The 27,865-nt window shown below is 50.6% G+C and overlaps 9 protein-coding genes across 9 annotated transcripts; 5 read left to right on the top strand and 4 right to left on the bottom strand.

Annotated features, from left to right (window-relative positions):
• Window positions 1-192: 192 nt before the first annotated feature.
• On the top strand, window positions 193-1,766 carry BU24DRAFT_420392 (NAD(P)-binding protein). The gene is made up of 4 exons (XM_033527458.1): window positions 193-229; window positions 401-495; window positions 765-1,304; window positions 1,356-1,766. The coding sequence occupies exons 2-4, from the start codon at window positions 449-451 to the stop codon at window positions 1,594-1,596; spliced, it is 828 nt and encodes a 275-aa protein (XP_033385687.1). The 5' UTR covers window positions 193-229; window positions 401-448; the 3' UTR covers window positions 1,597-1,766.
• Window positions 1,767-1,929: 163 nt separating this feature from the next.
• BU24DRAFT_440347 (Aldedh-domain-containing protein) lies at window positions 1,930-4,215 on the top strand. Its single transcript, XM_033530364.1, has 5 exons — window positions 1,930-2,150; window positions 2,203-2,381; window positions 2,435-2,674; window positions 2,728-2,734; window positions 2,794-4,215. Exons 1-5 carry the CDS (start codon window positions 1,962-1,964, stop codon window positions 3,973-3,975), a joined length of 1,797 nt encoding a protein of 598 aa, XP_033385686.1. The 5' UTR covers window positions 1,930-1,961; the 3' UTR covers window positions 3,976-4,215.
• BU24DRAFT_420390 (uncharacterized protein) lies at window positions 4,206-6,885 on the bottom strand. The gene has a single exon (XM_033527457.1). The coding sequence runs from the start codon at window positions 6,442-6,444 to the stop codon at window positions 4,486-4,488; it is 1,959 nt and encodes a 652-aa protein (XP_033385685.1). The 5' UTR covers window positions 6,445-6,885; the 3' UTR covers window positions 4,206-4,485.
• A 488-nt stretch (window positions 6,886-7,373) lies between these two features.
• On the top strand, window positions 7,374-11,127 carry BU24DRAFT_343824 (large subunit of L-aminoadipate-semialdehyde dehydrogenase; the record flags this gene model as incomplete). Its single annotated transcript, XM_033523382.1, has 5 exons — window positions 7,374-7,708; window positions 7,759-9,034; window positions 9,117-9,322; window positions 9,376-9,598; window positions 9,652-11,127. 5 exons carry the CDS (start codon window positions 7,374-7,376, stop codon window positions 11,125-11,127), a joined length of 3,516 nt encoding a protein of 1,171 aa, XP_033385684.1.
• A 169-nt stretch (window positions 11,128-11,296) lies between these two features.
• Window positions 11,297-16,411, bottom strand: BU24DRAFT_440345 (uncharacterized protein). Its single transcript, XM_033530363.1, has 3 exons — window positions 15,053-16,411; window positions 14,061-14,633; window positions 11,297-14,009 (listed from the first exon to the last, which is right to left on the bottom strand). Exons 1-3 carry the CDS (start codon window positions 16,013-16,015, stop codon window positions 11,436-11,438), a joined length of 4,110 nt encoding a protein of 1,369 aa, XP_033385683.1. The 5' UTR covers window positions 16,016-16,411; the 3' UTR covers window positions 11,297-11,435.
• A 144-nt stretch (window positions 16,412-16,555) lies between these two features.
• On the top strand, window positions 16,556-17,936 carry BU24DRAFT_420387 (uncharacterized protein). Its single transcript, XM_033527456.1, has 4 exons — window positions 16,556-16,822; window positions 16,876-17,028; window positions 17,087-17,155; window positions 17,205-17,936. The coding sequence occupies exons 1-4, from the start codon at window positions 16,666-16,668 to the stop codon at window positions 17,525-17,527; spliced, it is 702 nt and encodes a 233-aa protein (XP_033385682.1). The 5' UTR covers window positions 16,556-16,665; the 3' UTR covers window positions 17,528-17,936.
• A 2,084-nt stretch (window positions 17,937-20,020) lies between these two features.
• BU24DRAFT_148761 (uncharacterized protein) lies at window positions 20,021-20,583 on the top strand. Its single transcript, XM_033521231.1, has one exon. The coding sequence runs from the start codon at window positions 20,187-20,189 to the stop codon at window positions 20,523-20,525; it is 339 nt and encodes a 112-aa protein (XP_033385681.1). The 5' UTR covers window positions 20,021-20,186; the 3' UTR covers window positions 20,526-20,583.
• Window positions 20,569-21,587, bottom strand: BU24DRAFT_148777 (uncharacterized protein). Its single transcript, XM_033521232.1, has 3 exons — window positions 21,122-21,587; window positions 20,875-21,076; window positions 20,569-20,784 (listed from the first exon to the last, which is right to left on the bottom strand). Exons 1-3 carry the CDS (start codon window positions 21,200-21,202, stop codon window positions 20,612-20,614), a joined length of 456 nt encoding a protein of 151 aa, XP_033385680.1. The 5' UTR covers window positions 21,203-21,587; the 3' UTR covers window positions 20,569-20,611.
• Window positions 21,588-23,945: 2,358 nt separating this feature from the next.
• Window positions 23,946-27,306, bottom strand: BU24DRAFT_420381 (uncharacterized protein). The gene has a single exon (XM_033527455.1). It carries the CDS (start codon window positions 26,987-26,989, stop codon window positions 24,266-24,268), a length of 2,724 nt encoding a protein of 907 aa, XP_033385679.1. The 5' UTR covers window positions 26,990-27,306; the 3' UTR covers window positions 23,946-24,265.
• Between the last annotated feature and the right edge of the window lie 559 nt (window positions 27,307-27,865).

Genomic DNA, 27,865 nt, shown 5'->3' with positions numbered 1-27,865 from the left:
CGTCCTTATCTATGAATCTTGCCGATTATCGGTGTATAGAACCGCGACTTGCCCTCAAGCTATTGTTTGCTCTGCTGGAATAATTAACCTAATTGACTCCTTTCGACTCCTTCAATAACCAACGTCCCATCCTACCATACCTTCGTTCGGTGTTTGCAGTCCGAAGCACCACCACGCAACTCCGACACGTCAAACAACCACTCACGATAGTTACTCGTACGCCCAAGAGGTAAGTGGAGACCCTGAAAAGATCAAAGAGCTGGCGCCCCCTTACTGGTCTCGGACACACTCGCCCGTTGCTATGACGCTTCTGGTAGTAAATATTAGTCATAGGAAATTCACGACTTTGGAGGGGCTGTTCCCTAATTATATCAAATGCATCCTGCTGACCTCAAGACAGATACTCTAGATAACACCAATTCCTACCGTTAACATCACTTCAATCAAGATGGGTCGTCTGGAAGGCAAGAACGCTCTCGTCACCGGAGCAGCTGGGTATGTCCGCCGCATCCTTCCGCCTTTCCGTTTCTATGCGCGTTTGTTTCGATATCAAACGAATTTTGATCGCCATTGCGCATTCGCCTCATAGTCCTGTACCTGCACTATTCATCGCATCGATTGCTCTTCGTTTGTATCTCGAACGACTACTCTCCTCTCGATCTCGCGTGGCTAGAGTCTGAATGTTTCAACCTACAGCTCTTGCAATGCACTCAATCACAATCACATGACTCATATTGTTCCATACACCACTAACTCGATGATAGTGGCATTGGCTTGGAGACTGTCATTCTCTTTGCTCGCGAGGGCGCTAACGTCCTGCTCTGCGATATTTCCGGTCCAGCACTCGAGAAAGCTGTAGCAAGAGTGAAGGAAGTAGTGCCAGAGGCCAAGAAGGTGGAGAGCAAAATCGCCGACGTATCAAAAGAAGCAGATGTTGCTGCAGCAGTCGAGCACCTCGACGCTTGGGGCGGTATTGATGTCATCTTCAACAATGCTGGAATAATGCACGCCGACGATGACGATGCTGTCAACACCCCCGAGAAGATCTGGGATCTGACTCAGGCCATTAACGTCAAGGGTGTGTGGTTCGGTAGCAAACATGCTGTCCTTAGCTTCAGGAGACATGGTAAGAAGAAGGCTTCCGTCATCAACACTGCCAGTGTGGTGGCTTTGGTTGGAAGCGCTGCACCCCAATTGGCCTACACGGCTAGCAAGGGAGCTGTCCTTGCCCTGACGAGAGAATTGGCCATGGTGCATGCAAGAGAGGGATTCAGGTTCAACGCGCTTTGCCCGGCTCCTTTGAAGTGAGTATCCCCGTCATCCACATGATTTGTTCCCAATTTTGACTCTTCCAGCACGCCTCTCCTCCAGGACTGGCTCGGCGACGATGCCGCAAAGCGCCAACGCCGCGAGATTCACTTCCCCAGCGGTCGTTTTGGTGAGGCTATCGAGCAGGCCCAGGCTGTCCTCTTCCTTGCCAGCGACGAGAGCAGCTTCGTTAATGGCACCGACTTTGTTGTCGATGGTGGCATGACCAAGGCCTACGTGACTGCCGAGGGACCGGCTACAGAGGCCCCGAAGGGAAATGCTCGTTAAATGCATCGGGCGAGCATACTTGGGCGATCATGAAAAATCGCTAGCCATACCCAGTGGAATCACATAGATCTTCGAGACTGTATCTCTGGTCTCCTATACGATAGTTGTCATGTCCGTAACTTCTCTGAATGAAGGAATGATATTTAATGAAGAATAAAAATATTTGAAACCAAATCTATTGTGTATATGCAATTCTTGAGCTCATTGAAGCTTCTACACTGTATGCGGGCTGAAGTTATTGCTAGGGGATGGTCCCAAATAGGGAAAGTCGAGATGGACCCTGGAAGCTTAGACCATGCGACTGTTGTATTGTCCAAAATATGCCATCGATCAGACGACACCAGCGATTGCATTCTCTGTACAACATGGAACGGTTGCAGGAGCTGGATCTAGCCCAGATATTCGTTGCTTATGGCGTTGGCGTTGTCACACTCCTAGTTCTCTATTACCTGGTGAAGAGTGACCCGGAGAAGGCCGTACCATATAATGTCACGGCTCCAGAGCAAGTGAAATCTGGATGGAAAGGCGAAATTCTTAAGGAGCCCTCCTTGAAGGTTCGACGTCATCTTATAAACTCCAATTGAGCTCTAGCTGATGTTGATATAGGTATCCGGATCGTCTCTGGTGCAATGCTACTGTCCCGCGACCGGCGAATCCCTCGGACGCGTGAACCCCTCGACAACCGACGGAATCGATCGCGCGATTGCGAAGGCGAAGGAAGCACAAGTTCAATGGGCGAAGACAACATTTGCAGAGAGGCGTAAGGTCCTCAAGACCATGCTGAAGTAATATGAACCTGCGACATGAGCAGTACAAGAGTAGTAACCCAGTTTTCTAGATTCGTGTTGGAGAACCAGGAGACGATCGCTCGCGTCGCCTGTCTGGACTCGGGCAAGACGATGGTGGATGCTAGTTTGGGAGAGATACTTGTCACCGCTGAGAAGCTGAAGTGGACAATTGATCATGGAGAGGATTCGCTGAAGCCCGAAAGCAGGCCCACGAATTTTCTCATGATGTACAAGAAGAATGAAGTCATCTGGCAACCCCTGGGTGTCGTTGCTGCACTCGTAAGCTGGAAGTAAGTCAACCTTTCCATGGCATATTCATAAGGATTCAATCTGACTGTCACAGTTATCCCGTAAGCTCCCCCTGACTCCACCAATTTTTGAAAACATCTTCTCAGACAATTGATATCAGTTTCACAACCTTGTTTCGCCCATCATAGCGTCGATCTTCGCCGGCAACGCCATCATCGTAAAGGGCTCCGAAGCCACTGCTTGGTCGAGTGCGTACTTCACCTCTATCGTGACATCCGCCCTGGTAGCTTGTGGCCATTCGCCCGATATCGTCCAGTCCGTAGTCTGCTGGCCCAACGTCGCCGAACACCTCACATCGCACCCTGACATCGCACACATAACCTTCATCGGTTCCAGACCCGTAGCCCACCACGTATGCGCCTCCGCCGCAAAGAGCCTCACGCCCGTCTGCGTCGAATTGGGCGGCAAGGACCCGGCCATCGTCTTCGACGACCTCAGCAACAGCGAGTTCCACCGCGTAGCCAGCATCCTCATGCGCGGAACCTTCCAATCCGCCGGCCAGAACTGCATCGGCATCGAGCGCGTCATCGCCCTCCCTAACATCTACGACCGCCTCGTCGCGCAAATCGAACCCCTCGTATCCTCCCTCCGCCCGGGCTCCATCCTCCACGCCTCCCCCTCAACCCCCATCGACGTCGGTGCCTCCATCTCCCCCGCTTCCTTCAACAACCTCGAATCCCTCATCCAGGACGCCGTGTCCCACGGCGCGCGCCTCCTCGCCGGCGGCAAACGCTATACGCACCCTGAGTTCCCACAAGGCCACTACTTCACTCCGACACTCATCGTCGACGTGACGCCGGACATGAAGATCGCGCAGACCGAGCTCTTTGCCCCCGTCTTCCTCATGATGCGCGCAACCTCCGTCACGCACGCCATCGCTCTCGCCAACTCCACCCCCTTCGCGCTCGGCGCCTCCGTCTACGGCGCCCACAAGCCCTCCCTCGAGCGCGTCGTCCGCGAGGTCCAAGCAGGCATGGTCGCCGTGAACGACTTCGCAGTCACCTACATGGTGCAGCTGCCCTTCGGCGGCGTCAAGGGTAGCGGATACGGCCGCTTCGCGGGCAAGGAGGGCCTCCGTGGCGTGTGCAACCAGAAGGCCGTCACGCGCGACAGGTGGCCTGGCGTCAAGACGAGCATCCCGGGACCCATGGACCTGCCGCTCGCAAGGAACGGCGAGGGAGCTGGGCAGAGGGCGTGGAAGATGGCTATGGGTGTTGTTTGGGTGGGCTATGGCGATTGGGTGGGGAAGGTTAGGGGCATCAAGGGGTTGATCGGGTTGTAGATGTAATCGTTCGCGCTGAGCTGGTCGGTGTTTCTATCGACCAGCCTTCTTGCGTTGTATATTTAAAGATTTCCTTTTAATCATTTCAAATTTGACACAATGGTATCGATTAGATGCTGTTGCTGCCCTTGTTGCTGTAGCATATCGCGGGTGTGTAGATGGATGTGGGTACCCGGTGTTGGGGCTGCCCTATGAGTCCCCTCGTCTATAGAAAAGATGTTGTAATAATGATGACAGACTGTGGTAGGATAAAGTAAAATATTCTATCGTTCACGCTTTTGCTAAATAAAAACAAGAGGTATGTTTATGGTACATTACGCCAGAGAAACAAGAACCCATCAAGCTTTTGCCGCTCGAAAGCATTTCCCCAAAAAAGGAAAAGGTAAGGACGTCCAAGATGGAGAAAATCCATAGCCATGCAATGTTGATGCCATACGGAGAAACTTGTACAAAGAAGTGGGCCGAGTGAGGGAGCTTTGCTGAGTTGCACAGCAGCGCGTTAACTCAACCCTACCCTGTGAGCTTATCCGTCCATCGACTTAATCCTTTGCCGCCTGGACGTACGCCCGCTTTGCGCTCAGAGCCAGCGTACTTTTGCTCCTCCTTCTCCCAGGTCTCGCGCTCCTGTCGCCGTCTCGCCGACCAGGCGGTTGCGAATTTCCACGCTTCGGTGTCTGCCATGCTCCATTGTTCTACCATCTGAATGATTTCCCGCATGCGGCGGTCTTTGCTCTTGAGCGCGTCTCGAGCCTTGATCAGCCGCTTTTCTTCGTTCGCTATGGCTTCGTCGTCTGGCTTTTTGGCTTCGTTTAATGGTGTGGGTTGTGCTGGACGCGGGAAGGTTTTCACACCCGGCACGTCCTTTAGGTGCCCAACGCCCCTAGCTTCCGCGGCTTCCTGAGGTAGATTGAATCCAAAGATCCAGTCCAGATCGATCTGAGTCTCGCGCTCGGCAGTGAGCCAGAGGGAATTGGAGGCGTTGTGCGGGGCGGCTACTGCTTCTTTGAAATGCACGACACGCTCTTCGCTCGAGTGGGTTTCGCCGACTGATTCGACGGTTGTTGCAGTCAGCCACTGGTCGCGCTCCCCATTCCGGCGCAAGAAATTTCCGTCTAAGTCATCGCGGTTGTATCGAAGTAGATTCATGGTGTAGGGATGCGGAACGGTGCCAATGGTGAAAAGAGTAGACGTATTCTTGTACGCAGGGTACAGTGCAGGGCCTTTCGCTTTCTCTGGATCGCATGGCTTGCACTTCGGTCTATTTGGTGGACAGGACTCAGGCATCGGTGAGGTGGGACATTGTGTGAGGTTCCTGGCAATATCAATGGCTTCATACATGAGCGCTGAGCTATGTTCCGGTAGGGGTTTGAGAACAGCCACGCCTTCTGAAAAAATGTCCTGGAAGGTTAGATGCAGGTGGGAGTTGATCAGCGTTGCCAGCATGGTTAGCCCCTCCACTTGAGTTGTGGCATTCAACTTATCAGCGACTACTCCGTATGTTTTGGCAATCGTATCAATAGAATAGTATGCAATTCCGTCGGCCTTTGGCTCCACAGCGATTTCTTTCTGCGACAGAAGGTTGACAAATGGTCCGCCCGGTTTCTTCCCCAATTCGGTGATCTTATCCTTGGTAGCCGTTGTGTTTTTGAAAAGGTCGTGGTTGACCAACTTCTTAATAACATCGTTGACTGCGCCTCCCTCGCCGAAGAATATGCCATGCTGTAGTGTGTCAACTCGCGATAAAAGAGGGTATTCCTTTCTGCGCAGGAAGCTCAGCATGGGGTTGTCGTAGTGGGCCATGGGAAGTGCTAGCCAGTTAGCAAGAATGCCGCCTTCCATATGGCCCCAGGCGAGCCACTTCATGAACTCCAACTCCACCTTCGAATCGAGCTTCATGCGCTGTACCAGATCGTATAGAGGATGCTTCTCGGATTCGTCGCGGGACAAGACTTGAGGCTTGAAACCCTGTGCCCACCAGGCTCTGCGCCATGCCAATATCAATCGACTCTCTGCTACCGAAACTTCCTTGCCCTGCTTGCCCCTCACGTCGTAGAATGTATAGATCGGTGGACGCTCCTTCAGAGGTGGAAGAACTGCGATATCCTCGTCATGGGTAACGGACGAGGAGAAAGGGTTCCGCCATTTGAAGTCGGGTAGCCATTGGAGGGGACGATACTGGCTATCAGTAGTACTGTTCGCAGACGGAGGTGGCTTATGGGCGGCGGGACCGAATGGGTTTGGTACAGGTCCAATGGGAACCTTGGGTAGATCTTCGAGCTTCGGGACACTGGGCAAGTGAGGATTCTTGACTGCTTCTGCGACTTCTTCGTAGAGCTCAGCCGAAGGAGTGGGGCCAGAAACTCCCAAGTATACAGCGACAATTAGGACAAAGCCTAAGAGAAATTGGAAGCGCCGTGGGGGCATCTGCAACCGAACAGGCCGTCCAAAACATGTGTGTTGCGTGGGCATCGTGACAGGGATGAAAGGGCGTAGGGAAATGCAAGAGAATTCCTATGATGGCATGAGTGAGGCTGCGAGGCTGACGATGCCTAGCGGGAGGTATAGTCGTTATATAATGGGAGATTGGGATTCTGTTGTTGCAGGTAGTAGGCAGGTTCTCCCTTATCGACACCGCCCCTTAGACAGGGCAGAAGGGGGCCTAAAGCGGAGGTAATGGAGAAGGTGAACAACCAAACAACGAATCAATAACCAAATGAATGGATCTGGTGAGTGTGAGCGTAGGATGTGCTGTTTTTGACTTCTAGACCGAGAGGAAGGTAAATAATGGCTAGCTGCAATAGCGTAGGTATACGCGTATATGTATCAAGGTATGAGGTAGGCACGAGTGGCACGCACGGCACGGAGGTACGTACGCCCAGCCCCAACCGTTTAGTTAATAGTAGAAGTACCAGTCCAGTGTGCCAGTCTACTACTACGAGGTAGATAGGGCTGAAGACATCGGCTTCGGTGAAACAACCACTCCGAAGCCTTCCCCAGGCCACCAGCCACATCTAAAACACTAGCCACAAGTGCCACACTTGCTAATTGAGGGGCAGGGAAAAAAGGCCGATGTCGCATGAGTCAATCGCTAACAAGAGGCTCCCATGTCCATACCTACGTCCATGTTTTATTATATCATTCCAAAAAAAGATAAAACTTATGCGTCACACCTCTATACCTTTTCACTTTTTGTCTTCCTACTGCTTTTTCCACTACAACTCAATTGTTGAACTGCCACAAGCTTACACAATCTTTTCCAGTGGATAACCTTGATCCAATCTCGAAATTGATCTGAGCTCAAGGACCACACTTGCGTAACCTTCATTTTCCTCGTTCCAGTCGCATGCCCCGCTACATCTCCAACAATCCACACCTCCATCAAGCCATTGACAGCAACAATGAGCTCAAGTCCTAATTCAAATTTGCCCGATCCGACTGCAGACCTCTCCTGGTCGGATTTCAAGGGCCCAATCCACGAGATCTTCGCTGCGAATGCGCGAAGACACCCCGATCGACCATGCGTCGTCGAGACAGCTACAACCAAGGCGGCTGAGAGGCGCTTCACCTACAAACACATCTTTGAGGCCACATCGGTTTTATCCCATCACTTTGTGCAGCAAGGTATCCAGCGCGGAGATGTAGTCATGATTTTCGCCCACCGAGGCGTTGATCTGGTCGTTGCTATCATGGCCGTACTAGCTGCAGGTGCTACATTCAGCGTCCTAGATCCACTGTACTGTGAATTGAGTCAATTGCAATCGAATCTCTCTAACATCATCGCAGATACCCCCCGGACCGCCAATGCATCTACCTCGAAGTCTCCAAGCCTCGGGCCCTCGTGGTCATCGATAAAGCAACCAAAGAGGCCGGCCCGATCTCCGAGCAGGTCCGTACTTATATCGCGGAGAACCTGGATTTGAAGACAGAAGTGCCAGGGTTGCGATTGAACGATGATGGTACACTTGTGGGAGGCCTTGTGGGCGACAGAGATGTGCTCGATGAGCAGCAGAAGTTGAAATCGGAACTCCCCGGCGTCCTGGTAGGACCAGACTCAACGCCCACACTTTCATTTACATCAGGATCCGAAGGAAAACCCAAGGGTGTAAAGGGCCGACACTTCTCATTGACACACTACTTCCCCTGGATGGCGGAGACGTTCAATTTGTCGGATCAGGATAAATTCACCATGTTGTCTGGAATCGCCCACGATCCTATCCAAAGAGATATCTTCACACCTCTTTTCCTTGGTGCTCAGCTACTGGTTCCCAGCAAGGAAGATATCCAACACGAGCTTCTTGCGGTCTGGATGCGAAGACATGGTGCTACTGTAACCCACTTGACTCCCGCCATGGGTCAAATCCTGGTCGGTGGAGCTTCTGCGGAGTTCCCAAGCTTGCACCATTCATTCTTCGTTGGCGATCTGCTCATCAAACGGGACTGCAGGCGATTGCAAAACCTTGCACCCAACGTACGAATTGTGAACATGTACGGAACAACTGAAACCCAAAGAGCTGTGAGCTATTACGAAGTGCCAAGTCGTAACGAGGCGCCTGAGTTCCTTGATTCTCTTGGAGAAGTTATCCCAGCTGGCCGCGGAATGACAAATGTTCAACTCCTTGTTGTTGATCGAGAAGACAAGAACAAGATCTGTGAGGTCGGAAAGAGTGGTGAAATCTATGTTCGAGCTGGTGGTCTCGCAGAGGAGTACCTTGGTCTCCCTGATCTTACCGCTACCAAGTTCGTTAACAACTGGTTCGTAGACCCGGCCAAATGGGTAGAAGAGGACAAGAAGCGAGTAGAGAGCCAGGGAGCGGCCGAGCCGTGGAGGGAGTTCTGGAGAGGTCCCCGAGACAGATTGTACCGATCAGGAGATCTTGGTCATTATGGACCTGACGGAAATGTCCACTGTACAGGACGAGTGGACAACCAGGTCAAGATCCGCGGATTCCGTATTGAGCTTGGCGAGATCGATTCCCATTTGGCTGCTCATCCGCTGGTACGCGAGAATGTAACACTTCTCAAGCGTGACGCGTATGAAGAGCCTACACTGGTCAGCTATGTAAGTGACTCCATATTTTGCCAACCCTTGACCTAGATGTGCAAGACTCGACACATCGAATCAATGCTAATAGTGTGGCCAGATCGTTCCTGAAATGAAGCGCTGGTACCAATGGCTTGAAGAGCGCGGAGCAAAGGATGATTCTCAAGACACGAGTCTAGTGGGCCTTCTCAAGCGATTCAAATATCTTCGAGATGACGTTAGAGAGCACCTCAAGAAGAAGCTCCCGGCTTATGCCGTGCCATCTGTGATTGTTCCTTTGCAGCGATTCCCTCTCAATCCCAATGGGTAAGCACGATTCAAGGACAATAAACTTATAAGTCGGTCCTAATTCATCACAGAAAGATCGATCGTCCGGCTTTGCCATTCCCCGAGCCGCAGCAGCTGGCAGCGGCAGGAGCTAGACGTCCTTCGCAGCTTGGAAAGGCCTTGACTGAAACCGAGAAGAAAGTTGCCGAAATATGGGCAGAGCTCCTTGGAGATCGAGGCGTGACTGCAGAAAGCATTAGCGGAACCGATTCTTTCTTCGACCTTGGAGGTCACTCCATCATCGCCCAACAGCTGGTACGTTTCAGAGATGAATTCGAATGATTTAAATTGCCTAACACTATGACTAGTTCTTCAAGATTCGCAAGCACTTTAAAGACATTGGCCTGCCAATGTCAACCATTTTCCAATTCCCCACCCTTCGAGGATTCAGCGCAAACATTGACCAGAGTTTGGACCCCATCGGTCTTCGCTTGGACACCGGTGAAGCGATCGAAGACGAACCAGAAGACGAAGATTACAGTGCCGACGCACGCGATCTCTGCAAGGAACTGAGTAATTTCAAGACGAGGGGTCCTTTGGCTCCAGGAGAGGAGATCCACACTTTCCTTACAGGTGGTACTGGCTTTTTAGGTGCATACATCTTGCGGGATCTCCTACCCAGGGGCAAGGTCACTGTCCTCGTTCGCGCAAAAGACGCCGATGGAGCCTTGTCACGTATTCGAGATACATGCCAGGCTTACGGCATTTGGGACGATGCTTGGACTTCCAAGATCCAGGCCGTTGTTGGAGATCTCGAGAAGCCTAACTTCGGACTGTCCCCAGACACCTGGAATTCGTTGGCCGACTCCGTCGATGTAGTCATTCACAATGGCGCTTTGGTCCACTGGGTGCTTCCTTACTCCAGACTCCGAGCTCCCAATGTTCTCAGCACAGTCACCGCTTTGTCGCTTTGCTCTGCGGGCAAGGCCAAGAATTTCGGTCTCGTCAGCTCCACATCTGTCCTCGATTCCGATCACTACGTGAAGAAGGGCCTCGTCCAGGAGTCTGATGACCTCGAAGGCTCGCGCAAGGGTCTCGGCACCGGTTACGGCCAGTCCAAATGGGCAGCCGAATACCTCACCCGTCAAGCCGGCCTCAAAGGTCTCTCTGGCACCGTGATCCGACCCGGATACGTCACCGGTGATCCCACAACCGGCACGACGAACACCGACGACTTCCTCGTCCGTATCCTCAAGGGCAGCATCCAGCTACGCTCCCGCCCCGACATCTCCAACACCATCAACATGGTCCCCGTCACACACGTCGCTCGCGTCGTCGTCGCTGCCTCCTTCTCGCCTCCCGTATCCCCCATCGGAGTCGCGCAAATCACCTCCCACCCGCGCATCACGATCAACGACTTCCTAGGCGCCCTGGAAACCTACGGATACCAGGTCCCCCAGGTCGACTACAGCGAGTGGAAGAAGTCAATGGAGGCTTACGTGGCCGGCGCCGCGCCATTCGAAGACGCAACAGAGGACCATGCACTGCTGCCCCTCTACCATTTCGTCACTGGAGATCTTCCTGCCGACACCAAGGCCCCCGAGCTCGACGATGTGAACGCCGCCAGCGCCCTCAAGAAAGATGAGGCGTGGACCGGTCAGGACTGGAGCGCGGGTGGAAAGGTTACTGTCGAGACGGTCGGTGTCTACCTGTCCTACTTGATCGAGCTTGGCTTCATGCCTAAGCCTCAGGGCGCGGGGCCGTCGGCTCTTCCACAATTGAACCTTAGTGCGCAGATCAGAGAGGGCATGCAGAGGGTTGGTGGCAGGAGAGGTGTGGCCTAGACTACTTACTGATGACGTACTGAGAGTTTTGGGAAGAGAAAAAGAGTTCTTGGTCACTCTTGACATATTTATGTACGCCTATATCATGCACGGTAAAAAAAGAAAGAGGCAAAACGAAACCCACAAAAGACGACTTATAAAACGGTAGATAGTATATATATGAATCAAAAGACTTCATTATTTTTTTAAAAAAAATAACCCCGTCTACGTACTACTGACTCAAGTGAACATATATGTACATAATATCCTTGATATGCGCGCTGAATCGACGACGACAACAACACTACTCAAAATAAAACCATACCTCACTATTTGGAAGAACCCCCCTTCTTCACAGCTTTCTCCTTATTCCTCTCTGCTACGTCCCTGATGATCTTTTCCGCCTCCTTCGTCACGTCCGTCCCGATGCGCCAGCTCTTCAACGTCACGCCGTTGTCTTTCAGTATCTGTTCCGCGCGTGCCCATCTCTGGTACCAGAGGGCTTCCCGCTTATTCATGCCTTGTTCGGCGTATCCATATCCATCGGCTGTGCCTTGGTTGCCATTGCGGCCGTTGAGCCCAAGTGTTGAGGACGTGTTGGTGCGTTGTGGATATTGGGATCCGCCGGAAGCAGTGGTCGAGTAGGAGTTTGCGCGCGCCATGTTGGCATTAGGATTATTCGAGGTGTGGACTAGATGGGAGGGAAGTGCAGGCGCGGCTTGCCAGGCAGAAGTGGCCTTGGAGCCGACGTACGAGGCTGCTGCGCTTGGGTAGGCGGTTACACCTCGCCGGGGTGGAGGGGGCGGGGGTGCCTTCTTCGTGCCGCCGGCACTGCCCTCAGGTTTGGAATCTGCGTGGGTATCTTTGGAGCTCGAAGACGGAAGGTAAGATGACGCAGCAGGGAGTTGGTTGTACGCTGAGACGAGTTTGTCCCGAGCCATGCCGGCGTAGGTTTGTTGCGATTGTGCTGTTGGTTTGGGTCCTGGCTGCGGCCGCAACGGGGAACCTTGGGGCCTCGATGATGTTGATTGCTGAACAGTAGAAGAAGAATTGCGAGGCTTGGGTGGCAATGGGGGCTTTCCAGAGGCGGGCAATGATGGGGCGTATGAATCCCCAGACATGCTGCGGAGGGAGGTGGGTTTCTTCGGCGGCGGAGGAGCAGCTTTGCTGCCTGCAGAAGAGATGGCTGGTGCCGATTTATTGTTTGTCTCGGTCTTGGTGTCTGTATTTACTCGGCGCAGGGCAGGCCCAGTTGGTGTTTCGCGATCTGGAGACAAATCTATGAGGTTCGGCGTTGACTCTGATGCAGCTTGCGACGATTTTCGTGCTGGTAATTTTGGCCGCATGTCGGGATGGTCATCATCGATTTCTGGGAATAAAGACTTCGAGCGTTTCTTGTTGTCTTCTTCCAAGTCTCGTAAGGAGGCTTCAATTGCAGCTCTGAGATGGGGGTCATCGTCTTCGACGTTGTTGGCAGCTGATGCAGATCTATGAGCAGCATCATTCCCTTCTTGAGAAGACGGCATACACCCACCAGGTCCAGGTCCTACGGATGTGTCAAAAAATCCTCCACCTTCAGTTGTCGTGACGTCCCGGATGAAGACCGCAACTACACGCCCGGGGTTTTCTAAAACAAAATCTGTGTAGACCTCCAGATCTGCCTCACCGCTATCACCGATCAGGATGAAACTCCTTTCTGGGAAATCTCTAGCGATTTTGTCAAGAGTGCTCTTTTTGCGCTCAGCGACGGGCTCGAAGATTCCTTGCAGCATACCACTATACTGTTTCAAATGGAAAGAGCCGGGTGGTAGACCCGCCATCTCAAAGTACTTCGAGATGACCGGGAAAAGTTGCCAGGGAGAATTGGAAACATAATGGAACTTGACGCCCATCTCAAACATCCTAGTATACCACTCCCGAACACCTTCTATGGTCAGATCTCCCAATTCTCTGATGAAGGCGTTGCGGAAGATCTCGCGGGCACCACTGCTGATGGCCGAATGTTTGATTGTGTCATCAATATCACTGATAACACTAACTCCGTAGGGATCGGTGACAATTATTTCTTCGGTGGCAGACAGTTTGTCTGATGCGAGAATACGCACATGCGTCGGTACAAAGTCCAGGGCAGCACAGATGCTGAAATGACCTGATGGATTCGTGTATATCGTCCGCTGTTTGGAGATTTTCTCATTGTAGAAGAAAACACTGATTGGGGTATTTGCCATTGGGATAGCGAGGAAGTGGCGAAGCCTTGCCATCAAGCGGGCATTTGCCTCTGCAAGCTCTGCAGAGGACATATCTGCAGGCTGATTCCATGATGCGCGTTTCTCTATTGCTTTAATGTTTTCGTCCCGGTTTGCAAGGCTGGGCTGTAGATTACCTCGCGAGTCTATCGAGCGTATGCTATCTCGGCTCTGTGCCCGATACAGCTTCGTGTTGTCGTCATCGACCGCAGGCTTTTCGCTGTATGCACCTTTCTCTGCGGCCTTAGCCTCTCTCTCACCCCTTTTCAAGATCTCCTCTGCCTCTTTTGCTGTTAGAAGCTCTTCACGCTGAGCCTGTCGAATTTGTGTCCGGTCTCTGTGGTTCAATTGACCTGGACTAGGCTCTCTACTCTGGTTCGGGCTTACTGATGAGCTCGCGGGAGTTGAACCGGCGGGTGGTGCTTGTATGCCTACGAGCTGCCGTGCCAAACCAATGAAGAGTCGTTGTTTTCTAGACATTTGACCCTTGTGTGGCGAATATATCCAGCCTCGTACATCAACGTCAACGACGGCATTGTCATCCTCATAGTTGTCCCATTGCTGCTTCCAGAACTCTGCGTCTCCTGCACCAGTAGAGTCTCGAACATCGCGACCTTCGCCTTCGACCTCTTGAATAGTACCCGGTTCTGCTTCTGGCTATAGGATTGTTAGGAATAATTACAGTCAAGCGCATCAAGAAAAACCGACCTTCCGCTTCACATGCTTCCGCGCATAGCTCGGAAACAGAACCATCTCCTCTTCCCCACTCCTTACTACGGCCGCGTCAGGGAAACTGCCGGGTGTATCATCCTCATATTCATAAGCGCCCTGATTCTTGCTCCAGCCAGACGCATACTGTTGCTGATACGTCTGCCTAAGCTCGTTCGCAGCCTTCAGGTACCCAGCAAGCTTCTTCCTTCTAGCACCTGGCTCTCGTGGTGCATAATTCCCTTCTTGATAACTCATCTCTGTGTTCGCGGATGTGGTTGATCCGGTTGCCTTCATCGACTTCTGCCTTCGCAGCCCAGCTTCATTTTCGAGCCAGCTCGAGTTAGATCGTAGCAGGTTCCTCGTGTGACCACGTAATCTCTGTATGATACCCGGCTTACGCTTGAGTTTGATCGCCTGCCTGTAAAGAATGTATCTATATATGCGTGACTGTGTCCGTTGTCGAAGAGATCGAAGAGTTTCGTGCCGAAACTTGGAGAGATGTGCGCGGGCACGCTGACGAGTGTGCGGGAATAGGAAGCGGAAGAAGGAGGAGGAGGCGTGGGAGGTGGGCTTTCGGCGAAAAGGAGGAGGGGGCATTCAGCTCATATATCTTCCTGCTTGCGGGTAAGGTCCGCGTATTAAACTTTTCCAGTGTGCAGAGTGACTTGCATCATGGTTTTCTTGAATGGCAAAGCTAGGAATTGCACTCCCCAGGTACAGCTAGACGTCATGCTGATCTCGCGGGTAGCACGGACCATTTCCCGAATTGGCTATGTACCCAAGGGACCCATATTGTACATCGTGCAGATGTATTTGATGTGTACAGGTTACCCAATGGAAATTGAATCACTCGTAGTTCTAAGATCAAAGATTCAATGCATCTGAAACTTTCCTTGCAGTCGATCTCAAATTCTTCTTCATTAAAAATTAACTCGCGCAAATATAATATTTCAAGTCTACTGCGCAATGGCACTTAAAGCGCTCCTGACAGATGGCACCTGTGCGCTCAAGACTTGAACGATTTCGTCCCAAACTTGTGATGCAATCTTCCGGTTTTCGTCTCCAGCTACACTTGGACCGATGGGTTGAAGTTCGTCATGCTGCCAGAATCGTCCATGAGCACTTTCTCCCAGTACTGTTCCGCTGACAATGCTTCTTGCCCCTTGCTCCGCTGTACGCTGCAAGAGTATACCGAATAACCAGGTGGCAAATCTTGCTCCAGGAAACTTGTAATCGCGTGGCAGATTTGTCGCCACCATTCCGGGGCATATTGAAGTTATTATGACCTCGGCGGACGAAACTTGTGCCGCAAGTGTGTTCGTCGCGTACATTAAGAATAACTTGGAAATAGAATACTGATGGTTTGCCTTGAACTGTTCTGGTATGTTGTAAGTTCGCAGGTAGGACGAATTTTCGATCGCATCTGTTTGAATCTTTGCTCGTTGATGAAGTCCTGAATTGGTGAATTCGAGAACTGGGATATGATTGCTGATCTGTCTCGTTGCTTTTAGCTTAGGCAGGAGCAGTATGCCTAAAAGAGCAGTCGAAAGTGTATTGACCTGCAGGTCCTCCTCGAATCCATGTCGCGACTGTCGGAAAGAAGCATTGTAGATCGCAGCGTTCAGAATTGCAATATCCAGGCGCTCTAGTGCATTCGCACGCTCTGCAAAAGATTGAATGCTCTCATAGGATGTCAAGTCAAGCTCCCAGACTTCGAGCTGGTTTTTCGAACCTGTTCTGGCCTCGATACTGGCCTTCACTCTGGCGCCCTTATCCAAATCTCGGGCAGCCATAATGACTTTGGCTGCGCCTAACAAGGCGAACTTAGCAACTGCTTCGAGACCAATCCCGGAAGTTGAACCAGTGACAATGATGCAGCGCCCTGCAAATGATTCGGTAGTATCTCTAAGAGGAATCCACTTGTGTTTTAGAATGCGGAAGAGTGAAGCCATTCTGCCTGACGATCCGATAAACGTTGTGTCTGTTTTGATAAGGGATATGGGTGGAAATTGGTTGTATAGATGATGATGCTATTCACGAATTGGCGAAATTTCGAACTGAGTCGGTCGCGAAATGAAGAAGACAAATGATTGTTTGTGGTAGATTAATGATTAGAATTTATAGGCACAAAGAATGGCGTATTTTTGTCCGGTAGGGATCAAGTTCGCATTCTGCCATCTACGAATAGGGATGAGATGAAGTGCGCATTTCGTCCGAGACAAGCGTATTCGCCGACAGCAGATCCAAAGACCCCTAAAATGTTTCGATGGTTGCCTTATCGATTCGAAAATACCGCGATGCGCGCTTCTGGAGCTTAAGAGAGATCCAGCTTAGGGGAGAGCAATGCCTACGGACCTGTAGTATGTACATGATGTAACAACGGGCTAGTCGAAGTCGGACATCGGACAAACAATTTACCGTGTTCTCGTCGTTGTCCCGTAGTTACCCCGAGCGCATCTTCGACGACGTCAAATGTCAACGAGGGGTCAATCAGACAGCGTCTATATGGCCATGATATCACCGATCCTACCGATTTACCGACACTGCTAACAATCCAATCTCCTCCATTCCTGCCATTCGCGACCGATACAGTACTTTCACGATGAGCTACCCCCCTCCTAACCAACACCATGGCCACCCCACGGGAGCTCCGCCGAACATGGCCGCCAACTTTAATGCCATGCTACAGCGCTCGATTCAGGAGCCAGCTCCTCAGGATATTATTTCTGAAGTTCCTGGCAGCCAGCCGGCAAGCATTGGTAGGGACAATTTTCAACCTCATTTGGAATGGACACTAAGTATGTACCATCAGGCTACGGAGGTGTTTATAGCTCTACCCCACCAACACAGTTCGCTGCTCCGACTCTAGGAAGAGGAAGAACTCCCCAGCCACAGCAAATACTACCAACAGAACTACCACCCCAGGCTTTCCTCACGTCAGCGATGCTACTAGATATGGTCGATAGTGCGTAGGAATCATACTCTAGCGATTTAAGGGCAAGTAGCGTTAATGCGGACAATAGAAAAGGTTGACGTACTTCTCCGTGACGAGAAGGAATATATTGGCATATTGCGCTCATACGATCAATTTGGTAGGCCAATATCTCGTCCACCCTTTCTTATTGAAACTTACAATACCAGCAAACCTTGTTCTTACCGAATGTTCCGAACGTATATCTGCACGAAATCCCGAAGCTTCAAGCGAAGACTTGAGCATTGCGAAATGGCTAGTATGCGATGTGAAGCTGCCAGGAGTCATGACGATAAGAGGCGAGAACGTTACGATATGTGCTACAGTCGATCTTGACCGCGAGGATACCCCGAGGAATGTCAAATTCGCGCCTGAGAACGAGATCCGATCGCTTGCTGCAGAACAAAAATCACAAAGAAAAACAAGAGATGATCGTAGATTCAAAGCTTTGAAGGCCGCCGGCATTGAGCCAGGTTTCGGCATGCAAGCATAGACAGTCGATAATACTTTGTTTATTATCAGAGTTTGAGTGACTACATGGGCGCTCAAGGCGGGATCTGGTCTATCAAATAGAGGCGCTCCGGCTCATTGTTCTTCCAGGAGATACCAGGACGGGCAAGTCCATCAATGTTATGTGGGGAGGAATATGGTATGCAGTGATGCCATTGAACGCACATTACTGTGGTCTAAGCAACGAGGCGCTTGCAATTGTGGGGCGTCTAATTTCGAATCGAGATGGAGATCAGGACGATTCGCATGGGAATGTCACGGAAATGCAGTGCAGATAAAAGGGATTTTCAAGATTTGGACGGCTGGCCTCGTACACCTCCAATTGGATTTCTCCGCACGCAATTATCGAAAAGAAGGAAACATATCTATTATATCGTATACCTCAAATGTGGACAAAATTCCACTTCCAAAATAGGATGAATGAATTCCCATCCACCATTTACTTCAATTTCTCTTCGTCTCGGAATCGTGCACTGCTTACCAAAGCCTACTTCAGGTGGGATCTGACTCATGAGGGTTTATACTTCTTGAGCAGCATATGGCAATGTGATTTTCTATCATGATCTAAAACTCCATTACCCCCAAAGGGTACAATCTCGTGCATCCGCCATGTCAGAACTCACACGAGGGAATCTCCACTCTTTTGAACTCTAGATTTCCTGGTCTGAAAACGAAAAAGAAGGCGAAGAAGGATACAAGGTGGTGATTGGCCCTCTTTGCAGCAAGCTCCGCCATTATTGGTGATTGTCAGAGCTCATATTTGATAGTCTTAGATGTTGAATTGCCACTAGCATGCGTAAAGCTATGGGAAAGTCTCATTTATTTTAACCTTCCCGTGCCCTTCATGAGCAAGTGACTACACACACCAGCATATTGAGGAAAAAGCTTTTTGCTTCTGTAATTTTGAATGGGTTCCACCAAAAGTCCGCTTTCCGTGATCTTGTGCAGGCACATACAGTCTGACCGGTAACGGTGTCGGTGTAGATAGAATAAAATAGGCGAAATGTGTCCGATACATGGATGGTCCGGAAATTTCAAGGACTGGTGCATCTCATGTTCCACAAAATGGATCAGATTGCCAAGGAACAGTTGTAGATCCCAGACATTGGCGAGAGAAAATAGTGAATCATTTCATGTAGTTTTCTACTAAAGGCCAGATCACCACCACACTTCGCCTTTGGCTGAACGATCGTTATATCTGGAATCAAGCTTTCCTGTTTGACGTGGCTACAATATCAACAACTTAAATCAACATCGACGTCGATCGTATGTGTTTTGGATGCCCCCGTCATTGCGCCCATCGCCCTTTTGACCCGAAGATGCATTGTACACGGCCTGGCCTTGACTTCCGGCTGAAGAACAAGAATTCAGGCTTGCCGTCGAATCGGTGTTATTTTCCATCAGTGCGAGTTGGCGGATGGGCGGTCTCGGGGGGGATTGAGGCGAAAGGGCGACAACTGAATCGAGAAGGTAAGTAACTAAGAAAATACTGAGGTAATTACTTGTTTGGCGGCATCTACTATGGCACCACTCCACCTAAACACCCTAACGTGTTCTTCAAAATCCACCAATGCCAATTGCTTCTAACATCATGCCATGTTTTAACATGATGGTCTAGAGATGGTCTAAGTATCCACAAGTTGTTCTATCATCAACCACCCTAAATTCTCGGGTTTCGTGGGTACGGTGGTTATGTGAGTCTATGGCACTCCACATGCCTGATCACTGTCCAACGCAAATAGAGCAGCACGCTTCGCCGGCGTCCGGGTTTGACCTCTTGTTCGCAATCTATTCGGAGGGGGGGGGGGGGGGGGGGGGGGGGGGGGGGGGGGGGGGTTGTGGATAGCTTCTGATGCGAGGTGATGTGCTGAGTATTCTCTGGACGTGTTTGTTGATAACTGATGTATGTCATCAGCAAGGGAGATATTCATCTACTTTGGGTAATAAGAAGAGCAGGATTCAATCAATTCGATAATGGACAGTGCTTGCCCGCCGCGCATCGTATGGTCCAGCCGTTCGAACGAAGAGTTGCAAAGTACAGAACATCATGACTTGCAGTCTGAACAAGGTGAGTTCGGGAAGGAGACGTTGCGGCTCGTCCCGTCCACTTTACTGGGATCCATGGTTGAGGCAGCAGGAGCTAAGGACCTAGCTTCTTCCGTACTGGAGAGAGTCAACTTCCAACCTCACCTCAAGACCTGGCACCCTTCTAGGTATCTTCCATCATCATTCTCCCTTCAATGTCCTGTGATTGGCGGCTCGCCATTGTCGATGTGGGACAGCCCGCACATGGCGGCGTTGTCGAGGTAGTACAATAGAATCGTGAGTGCTTGACTGTCGACTGCAAGGCTTGCCGACGCATACTTGAAAGAGTGCTCCTGCGAGGGCGAATGAGAACGAGGTACACAACTTGAGCTGCAGGAAAAACGATGATGGCACCCTTCTATCCTCCGAATACATCCAATGATGGACAGGAAAACAAGCGCCGACATGCAGAACGGCCGCCTTTTGGGAGCAAGCCACAATGCCAAGATGAACGTCTAACAACTCAATTGTCAAGATTGCGAAACGCGCGAGCCGTTGGTTGGAGTCCACGAGTTATCTCATTAAGAGCTGGAGTGCCCTGAAAATGATCTGGATACATGCCAGATTTCATGATTGCTTTCTTGCTGTCTCCCTACTCGTACATCATCATCATCCTCATCCTCATCCTCACCCCACCTCCAACATTCCAAGTCCATCTCGACGTGCTCCTATTTCAGCGCTTTTCGCGGAAAGGGTTTTACCCCTCTCAACGAATGGGCCAGTGGCTCTGCCCAATCCTGCTTTCCAGCTTGAGCAGATCGCCACAAAAAGGTTGTCTCAATGGCTTCTTCATTACAGGGCATAGTGTCCGTTCCTGGCGTATGAGGTTGTCCTCCGGGGTGCCAGAGCTCTGGGTCCTGCTCATGCACGATCTGTGCAACTCGGTACTGCGTTGAGCTGCGGTGGCTCTATTTCTTCTGAAACAAAAAATGTTCAATGGCAAAAGACCTCCCAAGTAAGTTCGTTCTTTCAATCTGCGATTCTATACATCTCTTATCGGATCGTATGCGCGGCTACTGCTTGGCGATAAGTCCGGGGACTGCGGTGTTGACGACTGTTGCTGCAGGTTGGCTTCCGGCTGGGTATCGAGGTGGGTTTGTGACCCGGTATTTGATGGTGACATCCCTCCCACCTTTGCACCTATGATCCCTTCGGCTAAATTTCGATAAAATTAGCTCCCTATACATGCATATACATATGCTAACCGTCCGGGGTATATATGTAGAACTGGTGCGCCCAACATACGGTATTTGCGCTGTATGTCTCTCAGCAATTGCGACATTCTCCATTTCAGTATTATCATCTCGACAGCGGGAATGCCCTCCGATACAAGCCGTGCATTTATTCGCCTTAGCATCATTTCTTTTTCGTTCGCCGGTATTAGGATCCATCTTGTCCAGTCCGGATGCGCCTCTGAGAGTTGTTTGGCTTCGTCTTTGGTAATGAACTATGTCCGGTCAGAGAACACCCAAATATACGCTTATACACTTACGTAAAATCTATCCCATTGTTCTTTGTAGTGACCGGCGGCGGCTCGAGCCTCATTAACGGTTGCGTTAATTCGGATACTCATCTTCTCAATCAATGAGCGAAAACAAGAGCGTCTGCGGAAAAGTTGACCGCTTAGGCTCTGGATTCCAGAGAAGCGAGAGGTTTTAGGGCACAGCGGTCCCCCCCGCTTCCGCCTAGCCTTGGCATTGATTTGTTTTTAGAGGCTGAGGTGAGTGACACTGACGCTCTGCCCGGGCCAGGAGGAATCGGAATCGGCGGTGGCTGAAAGATGCTTGTGCGTCATGGCGGGTCGGCCGTTATTGGTAGCAGATTGTCAAGGTGAGCACGGGATCTATATGCTTTAGTGCTATTTCATCTTTGTTTCCAGTCCTCAAAAGTAATTCCTGTGGCAATATCGAAAACGTGGGAAGCAATTCATCAAATCGATACAGCTACCGGACTGACTCCTTCCGTGGTGCTACCGTTCCAGTGACCCTATCGCGGGTATCGAATCGTTCCAAGAGAATGGTTAGCCTTCGTTTGGCTGTGGGCATCCAGGGCAGGAGTCCTTTGAGACTCCCAGCAATGTCAATCAATTCTATGTGTAGCTCGAGAGCCCAGTTTTCGCACGAATGGCACCCTTTTTGATTCGTGCCGAAACCTCGCTCACGGGGACTTATTGTTTAGCTCAATGTAGTCAAGGCGCGACTAAGGAGTAATACGGCATTGCCATGCCATATGACCTAAGACGTTTCGCAGTCTCTTGGGAACCATCGAACCGGTAACTATTACCTGGAAATGAGCATCATCACTAGGACACCATCCCGCGCCCGGGCTTGTAGATCATCCGTCTCACGACGTTTCTTCCACTCGTACCGAGAACCCGACCGACCTAGGTGCCGTCTTCTGGAGGCGGCCCGACCGCTCAGTCTTGTCACGGCCTAGCATCGTTAAAGTGACCATACCTGGCAAGAACCACGCCACCACTAGACAATTGGGGACTGTAGATTCAGGCTCAGAGATCAATCGGATAGTGTGTTCCATCACTCGACACACCCTCTGCACATCCAAAGTGACCATGGATCTAGGTCTCAACGAATCCATCATCACGTTGGATAATTTCCAGAAGGATACCCCTTGCTTACGAATGATACTCTTCTCAGGAACAGGAACAACGCCACTCAGCAATGTGGTCCTTCAGCTGCCTTCGTACCCTAGACGGTTTGACCGGTGATCCTAGTATTGATTCTACACAGTATGATAAGGAGGGACCATGGCTTTAGTCTGTTGTTGTAACGGAAATTGGGGAGGGTTCTTAGCCAATAATTTACAGCTCCAAGAAGCTGGTGCGTTCTCTATACTGCTGCACACGGAAACCAGACAGAAACGTTTACTGTCTTTCCCTGCTATGCAACACTGTCCCATATAGTATACGGGTTCGTGCAGCAAGTTCGATCTACCAGATGGAGGATGTGTAGGCCGAGAACGATGGCGTTCATCTTGGTTCCACCAGAGAGAAGCCTCATAGATGCGTTGCTCAGGCTTGCTGTGGCGCGGACCGATCCGGTATTCTCAAGTTTACCCCCAAATCCCACTACGTCCGGAAGCAAACGTCATGTTCAAGCAGGATTGCACACTGCTAACTCGATATTGCTCATGAACTAACAGTGCTGATGACTTTATCGGTCGTGGAAATTTCGTTGTGATACGCGAAGTCCACCTTAGTTCTACACTTAGAGCAAGCGTATTGAGAAGGTAACACGAACCAAACTCCTCGTGCTTCAGGCAATTGATCAGGTGCTCTGACAAACAAACTTCAACTATCGAAAACGATTCGCACTTAGATATTCGTTTTGGTTGTATTCCAAACTTATGCAGAGCAAGCTCAATATGGGAAGTGCTTATGTGTCGTCCCAATAGTCATCTGGGGCATACCCTGCCCCGATATATAAGGGGAGAGAAGGATGGTCTATGCGTTGGAATACGCCACAGCCCAGGCGCTCTATCCATTTCCCGAGAGGGAAGTTTGTGCAGGGATGGATAATAGGGGAACACGGTAACACACGGATTTCAACTACCTAGTGGGCCTGCAGCATGCGACGCATAATCTTCGAACTTCTTTTGTGCGACCTTCGTGGCGTGGAAAACTGGGAAGATGGAATCCGCGCGGGAGAGCGCGCGCGACAGCCATCGGATTGAAAGAAACGGGATTCAGGGGTTTTGCGAGGGGCTTCGAGAAAAGTCGCGTTCTTCTGTTGGTGGAGATTGGACTTCGGGTCATGTACTCGTAGGTTCACGTCCTAGATCTCTTCTCTAGCTTTGGGTTACATCTTTACTATCAGCCTTGAGGCCCAATTTGTTCGTCGTAGCATTGCCTTACAATTCTGCTACTTTCACATGCCCGCCCTCTGAGATTGTCTCGCGCGTGCACAGAGCTCTGTCTGAACGCATATTTGCCCATGTCGTCGTAATGGCCCTACTCCCCGACCTTAACTTACATTAGCACACCTCAGGTCCGCTTTATCCACCTATACGAGGGATATGTGGGCAAGCATCAGAGATTTGGCAAAATGGGCCCTGACTGCGCCGGATCGATCTATACAATGTGATCATGGGAGAGGGGACTTCTCCGCATCACATCGTGACAGAACAGTGGCCACATGGTATTGAATCCTGAGTGCAAGAGAACCGAATGGATCATTGCTGCTTTGCAGGATTTCTGCGCTGCCTCTCACGCATAAAGAGATTTTGTGTTGGGACGCGATCCCCACTGCTGTTTTATTCCGATAGATGGAGCTGTTTCCGAGAAGTTCTCAGACTTTCAATAAATTATATACAGAGAAGAGAGTGGTTGGTGACGACTACGAGAGTGACATTGCACATCAGGTGCATACCTGGCTGTTCTCGAATTTTGGAACTCCTCCTCCACGGGATCAACCGCGTAGAAGAGAAAGATACATTAGGTGTGTGCTAACTATAAACAGCATGGCTGATGAATTCTTCTATGTGACCAACAAAAGGAAAAAGTGAAAAAAAAGAAAAGTGCCAAGTATATGCTGGAGGGGGTATCTGATGCTTGTACCGAGTGTTCTAGACAAAAGAAATGCAAAAGAAGGAAAGAAGAGCTTCCTCCTAGAACCAGCCTTTAGTGCTCTGATAACTTCCCGCCTCTTAGGAAGACTCTTTTTGTGCCTCCAAATTTGCCGAGATCACCGAATTCATGCTGCTTACGCGCTCCTGACCTGCTGTCCGACCTGCTACCAGCTGCCTCCCGTGGTGCTTGCGGTTGCTGTTGCTGTTGCTGCCCAGATGTCTCCTCTGATCGAGCCATGTTGGGTATGTTGTTGCCACTGACGGTCCTGGCCTGCTTCATCATTCCCTCGATCCAGTCCAATTTTTCCCCACTGAGATCCAACTTTTTCGCCTTGGGACCGGCGAGGCCAACTTCGTTGCCAGTCCAAGAATGCCGTGAAGATCCTGTGGATGGTGCAGACGCCTCCCCAATTCCCCCACCAGGTGTCGTGTTCAGATTTGGCATTGGAGGTGGCGCATCGTCCTTTGAAATTCCCTGACCGATGATCTTCTTGGGCGTTGTGCTTGGGCTATCCACATGAGAGCCTCGGCTCATCGCTCGACCTTTGCTCATTGCACTCTCGGGCCGGGGTGACTCTGTAGGGCGGACCTCGAGACCAAGAATCTCGAATTTGCCTTCGCTCACAGTTCGTCGCCCATGGTGCTCCGCATACTGTCGTAAGTATTCACCCAAGTCGGCCCAGCCGCCACCGACGCGTACCATAACACGCTCACCATTCTCTCCGACACGACGGATGAACAATTTAACAGGGTGTTCTTTTCCGGGCTGAGTAAGATGATATAGCTTGATGTCGTTGTCGTTTCGGAGTGCTGATGCTGACCTGCGGCCTGAATATGTTGAATCAGAGTCTGCCTTCGCAGGCGACAAAGTAAGCTCTGGAGATTTCAATCCGTTGATCGAGCGCGCTGTACGTAGCAAGCCTTTACTGCCTCTGCTTCTCAAAGGCCTGCGTGTGGACTTCACCTCTGGTGCGTTAGCACCTGGACCAGAAGTAAGACGAATGTGAGCAGGAATGGTAGTCAAAATGTCGGATATCTTTTGTTCGAGATCCTCGGTGCTATTAGAAGCAAGCTGCTTTGAGAATTGTGTTGGAGGCCATGGCGCACTTTCGGTTTTTGGACTGACACTGGCGTTGATACTAGAGTCTTTTGTGCTATTGAGTGGCCTCCTCTTACTCATGGCTGCATTCAATTCTGGTTTTGGATTTCGAATTTTGCGGGTGGTTGTTTTGCGTACGGAAGGTGAATCAAGTATTACGCTTGCTGGACTTGACGAGAATGAGATGTCTGAGGAGATGGAATCGACGCTACCACGCCGGAGCCTTGGAGTCTGGGGTCGATCTGAATGGGACTCAGATTCCGTGTCTTCCTTTATGGGAGCCATCGAGAGTGAGTCAGAGAAACTCAGTGATAATGGGTCCTGCGGATTGGATTCGATTGAGGGAGATTCAACAAATGATTCGTCAAGTTCATTATGGATCACAGTGTCTCCATCCTCGAAGTCGAATTCATCATCCGATGGAAGTGGCTCCTCCGAAGCGATGGTGCTCTGTTGCGACTTCTCAGGGCTGGACAGAGGCTCGTCACGATCTGGCTCAGGACTGGTACGGACAATAGCAATGGATCCGAATCCAGAAGTCTTGCGTTCGTTGATATGCACAGAACCTGACACCCTGGGTCTGAGGATCGGTGGCGGGCTATTACGTGCGGTGGATACATCAGGCTGATTGGCCGGATTATGGACCTTTGATAAAGTCTTTTCGAAAAGATCTGCTCCGTTCTGGCGCGGTACTCTCTGCAATTCGAACTCGATCACTCGCTTTCGTGATTCGTGTGTCCAATTTCCAAATCCAGACTCAGTAGCCTCGAAAGAGTCAATCCACCTTTCAGGTAAGCAATCTTCACGCCCCTCTAGTGTGTCTAGCATCCCGTCAAGGCGTTGACCTAGATTGGCGATCTTCTGTCGTAAGACCACTGATATGGTGTCAACAGCCTCCTTCCACTTCTCCAGAGCAGCATCTGAAGAATCACTTGGTGGGTCAAGAGCGTCCCATGCTAATTGCATAGCCTTTTGCGAAGTTTTGAGGTCGTCGAGATACCGAGGAGCTTCACGAAGAATCGATACACGCGCGGTCCAGGTATTTAATCGTTCTTTAAGTCGGAAGTGATCGGGAAGTGCGGAGAGAAGTGTTTGTGTTATGAGAAACGAAAAATCGTCCAAAGGTTTATAATTCTGACGCGAAGATTCGAATCCGGCAGAAGAAGGTCGCGACCGGTTGGGTCCGTGAATATCCAAGACATGCTCCTTGAGTTCCTCGATATCCAATGTGAGCAGGTCGTCACCAATCTCGTCTAAGCGGGCTTCGTGGGCTTTGACTTCGACCGACAATAGCGAGCCCCAGTATTCGAGGGGACCAATCTTTTCAAGGGCTTCGGTGTCCTTTACATGCTCCTTAATGCGCAACTCTAAGCTTCTCCTCCGTGATTCACGAAATTCCTCGGATGGTTGATCGAAGTTCCCAGACCATCCCCATTGTTCGATTTCCTGGCACCAGCTTTTTAGCCTTTGAGCGGCTTTTGCCACCCTGGCACCCAAATCCCGTTCCGCAGCAGTGAGATTATCTATACAAGCAAAAATCTTGTATTCGTCGCGGGTGACATCGTGTGGCATGGGTCGCTCTGTGAATGCGCGGAGGGTGGCCGTCGGAGAGAGATCGCGGAGATGAGATTCTTCCGACGATCCTAGTGCTCTACCTCGTCGGCCTCCTGGTGACATTATGGGTGATGGGGCACGTCGAGGAGATATCGGAGGAAGGAAGTGCGGTGGGCTCGATAACGAAGACATGGCTAAGGTGGTGGTGTTGGGAAATCATGTAGATGGATGGAAAGAGTGGCGGAGGTCCGGGGAAGCACGAGAGCGTGGTGTCTCTATTTATGTTTGCTTTGTTGTTGTTTTTGTTGTTGCTGTTGCTGCTGCTGCTGCTGCTGCTGCTGCTGCTGTCTTGGTTAGTAGTTAGTATGGCATCACGGCTGAGCCCTTCGGTGAGACAACAGAATAGCTTTGACGTGTCTGAAGTGATGGATGGATGTAACTGACAACATTGTATGAATTAAATGAATGGATGGTCCGGCCGCTCTGCTTGGCCGCAACCGCGGAACGGGAAATGCGACTAGTGCCTAAACGGGTATGGATGCAGATCATCCGCCTAAACGCAAAGCGGACAGTCAGTCAACTCACTCATACACTGTTTGTACCCATTCTCATTACACAAACACAGTACAGAATACGCCTTTGAGTAATCCCTCAAGCCGAAATATGTCATAGTTCGAATACTAATTCGAAGCTACCTTGCCGTGTCTTGGAACCGGATCGCTGTTTTGCTTCTATAAGCCGAGTTCTTTTCTACTTCAACAAGATCCTACGTCCTACCCATTGTGCTATTGGGATAGTTGACCATTTGATTAAGAATAATCTTCAAAGCCTCGTCCCTGGGCGCAGAATGAATAGACAAAATCCTACCCCGAATGTTTTACACATCAAAGTATCAATAGGTAACCTTCCGATGGATTGTATTCCTCAACATCGGCTACTTTGCTAAGCGATGGTTACCTGGAATGGTTCCTTGCCGAAACAATACTTTACCCCTCTGCA

The sequence above is a fragment of the Aaosphaeria arxii genome (genome assembly GCF_010015735.1).
Source record: "Aaosphaeria arxii CBS 175.79 unplaced genomic scaffold BU24scaffold_3, whole genome shotgun sequence".
Taxonomy (NCBI): domain Eukaryota; kingdom Fungi; phylum Ascomycota; class Dothideomycetes; order Pleosporales; genus Aaosphaeria; species Aaosphaeria arxii.
The sequence above is the reverse complement of the archived record's forward strand: the minus strand, read 5'-3'. Positions and strand labels throughout refer to the sequence as shown.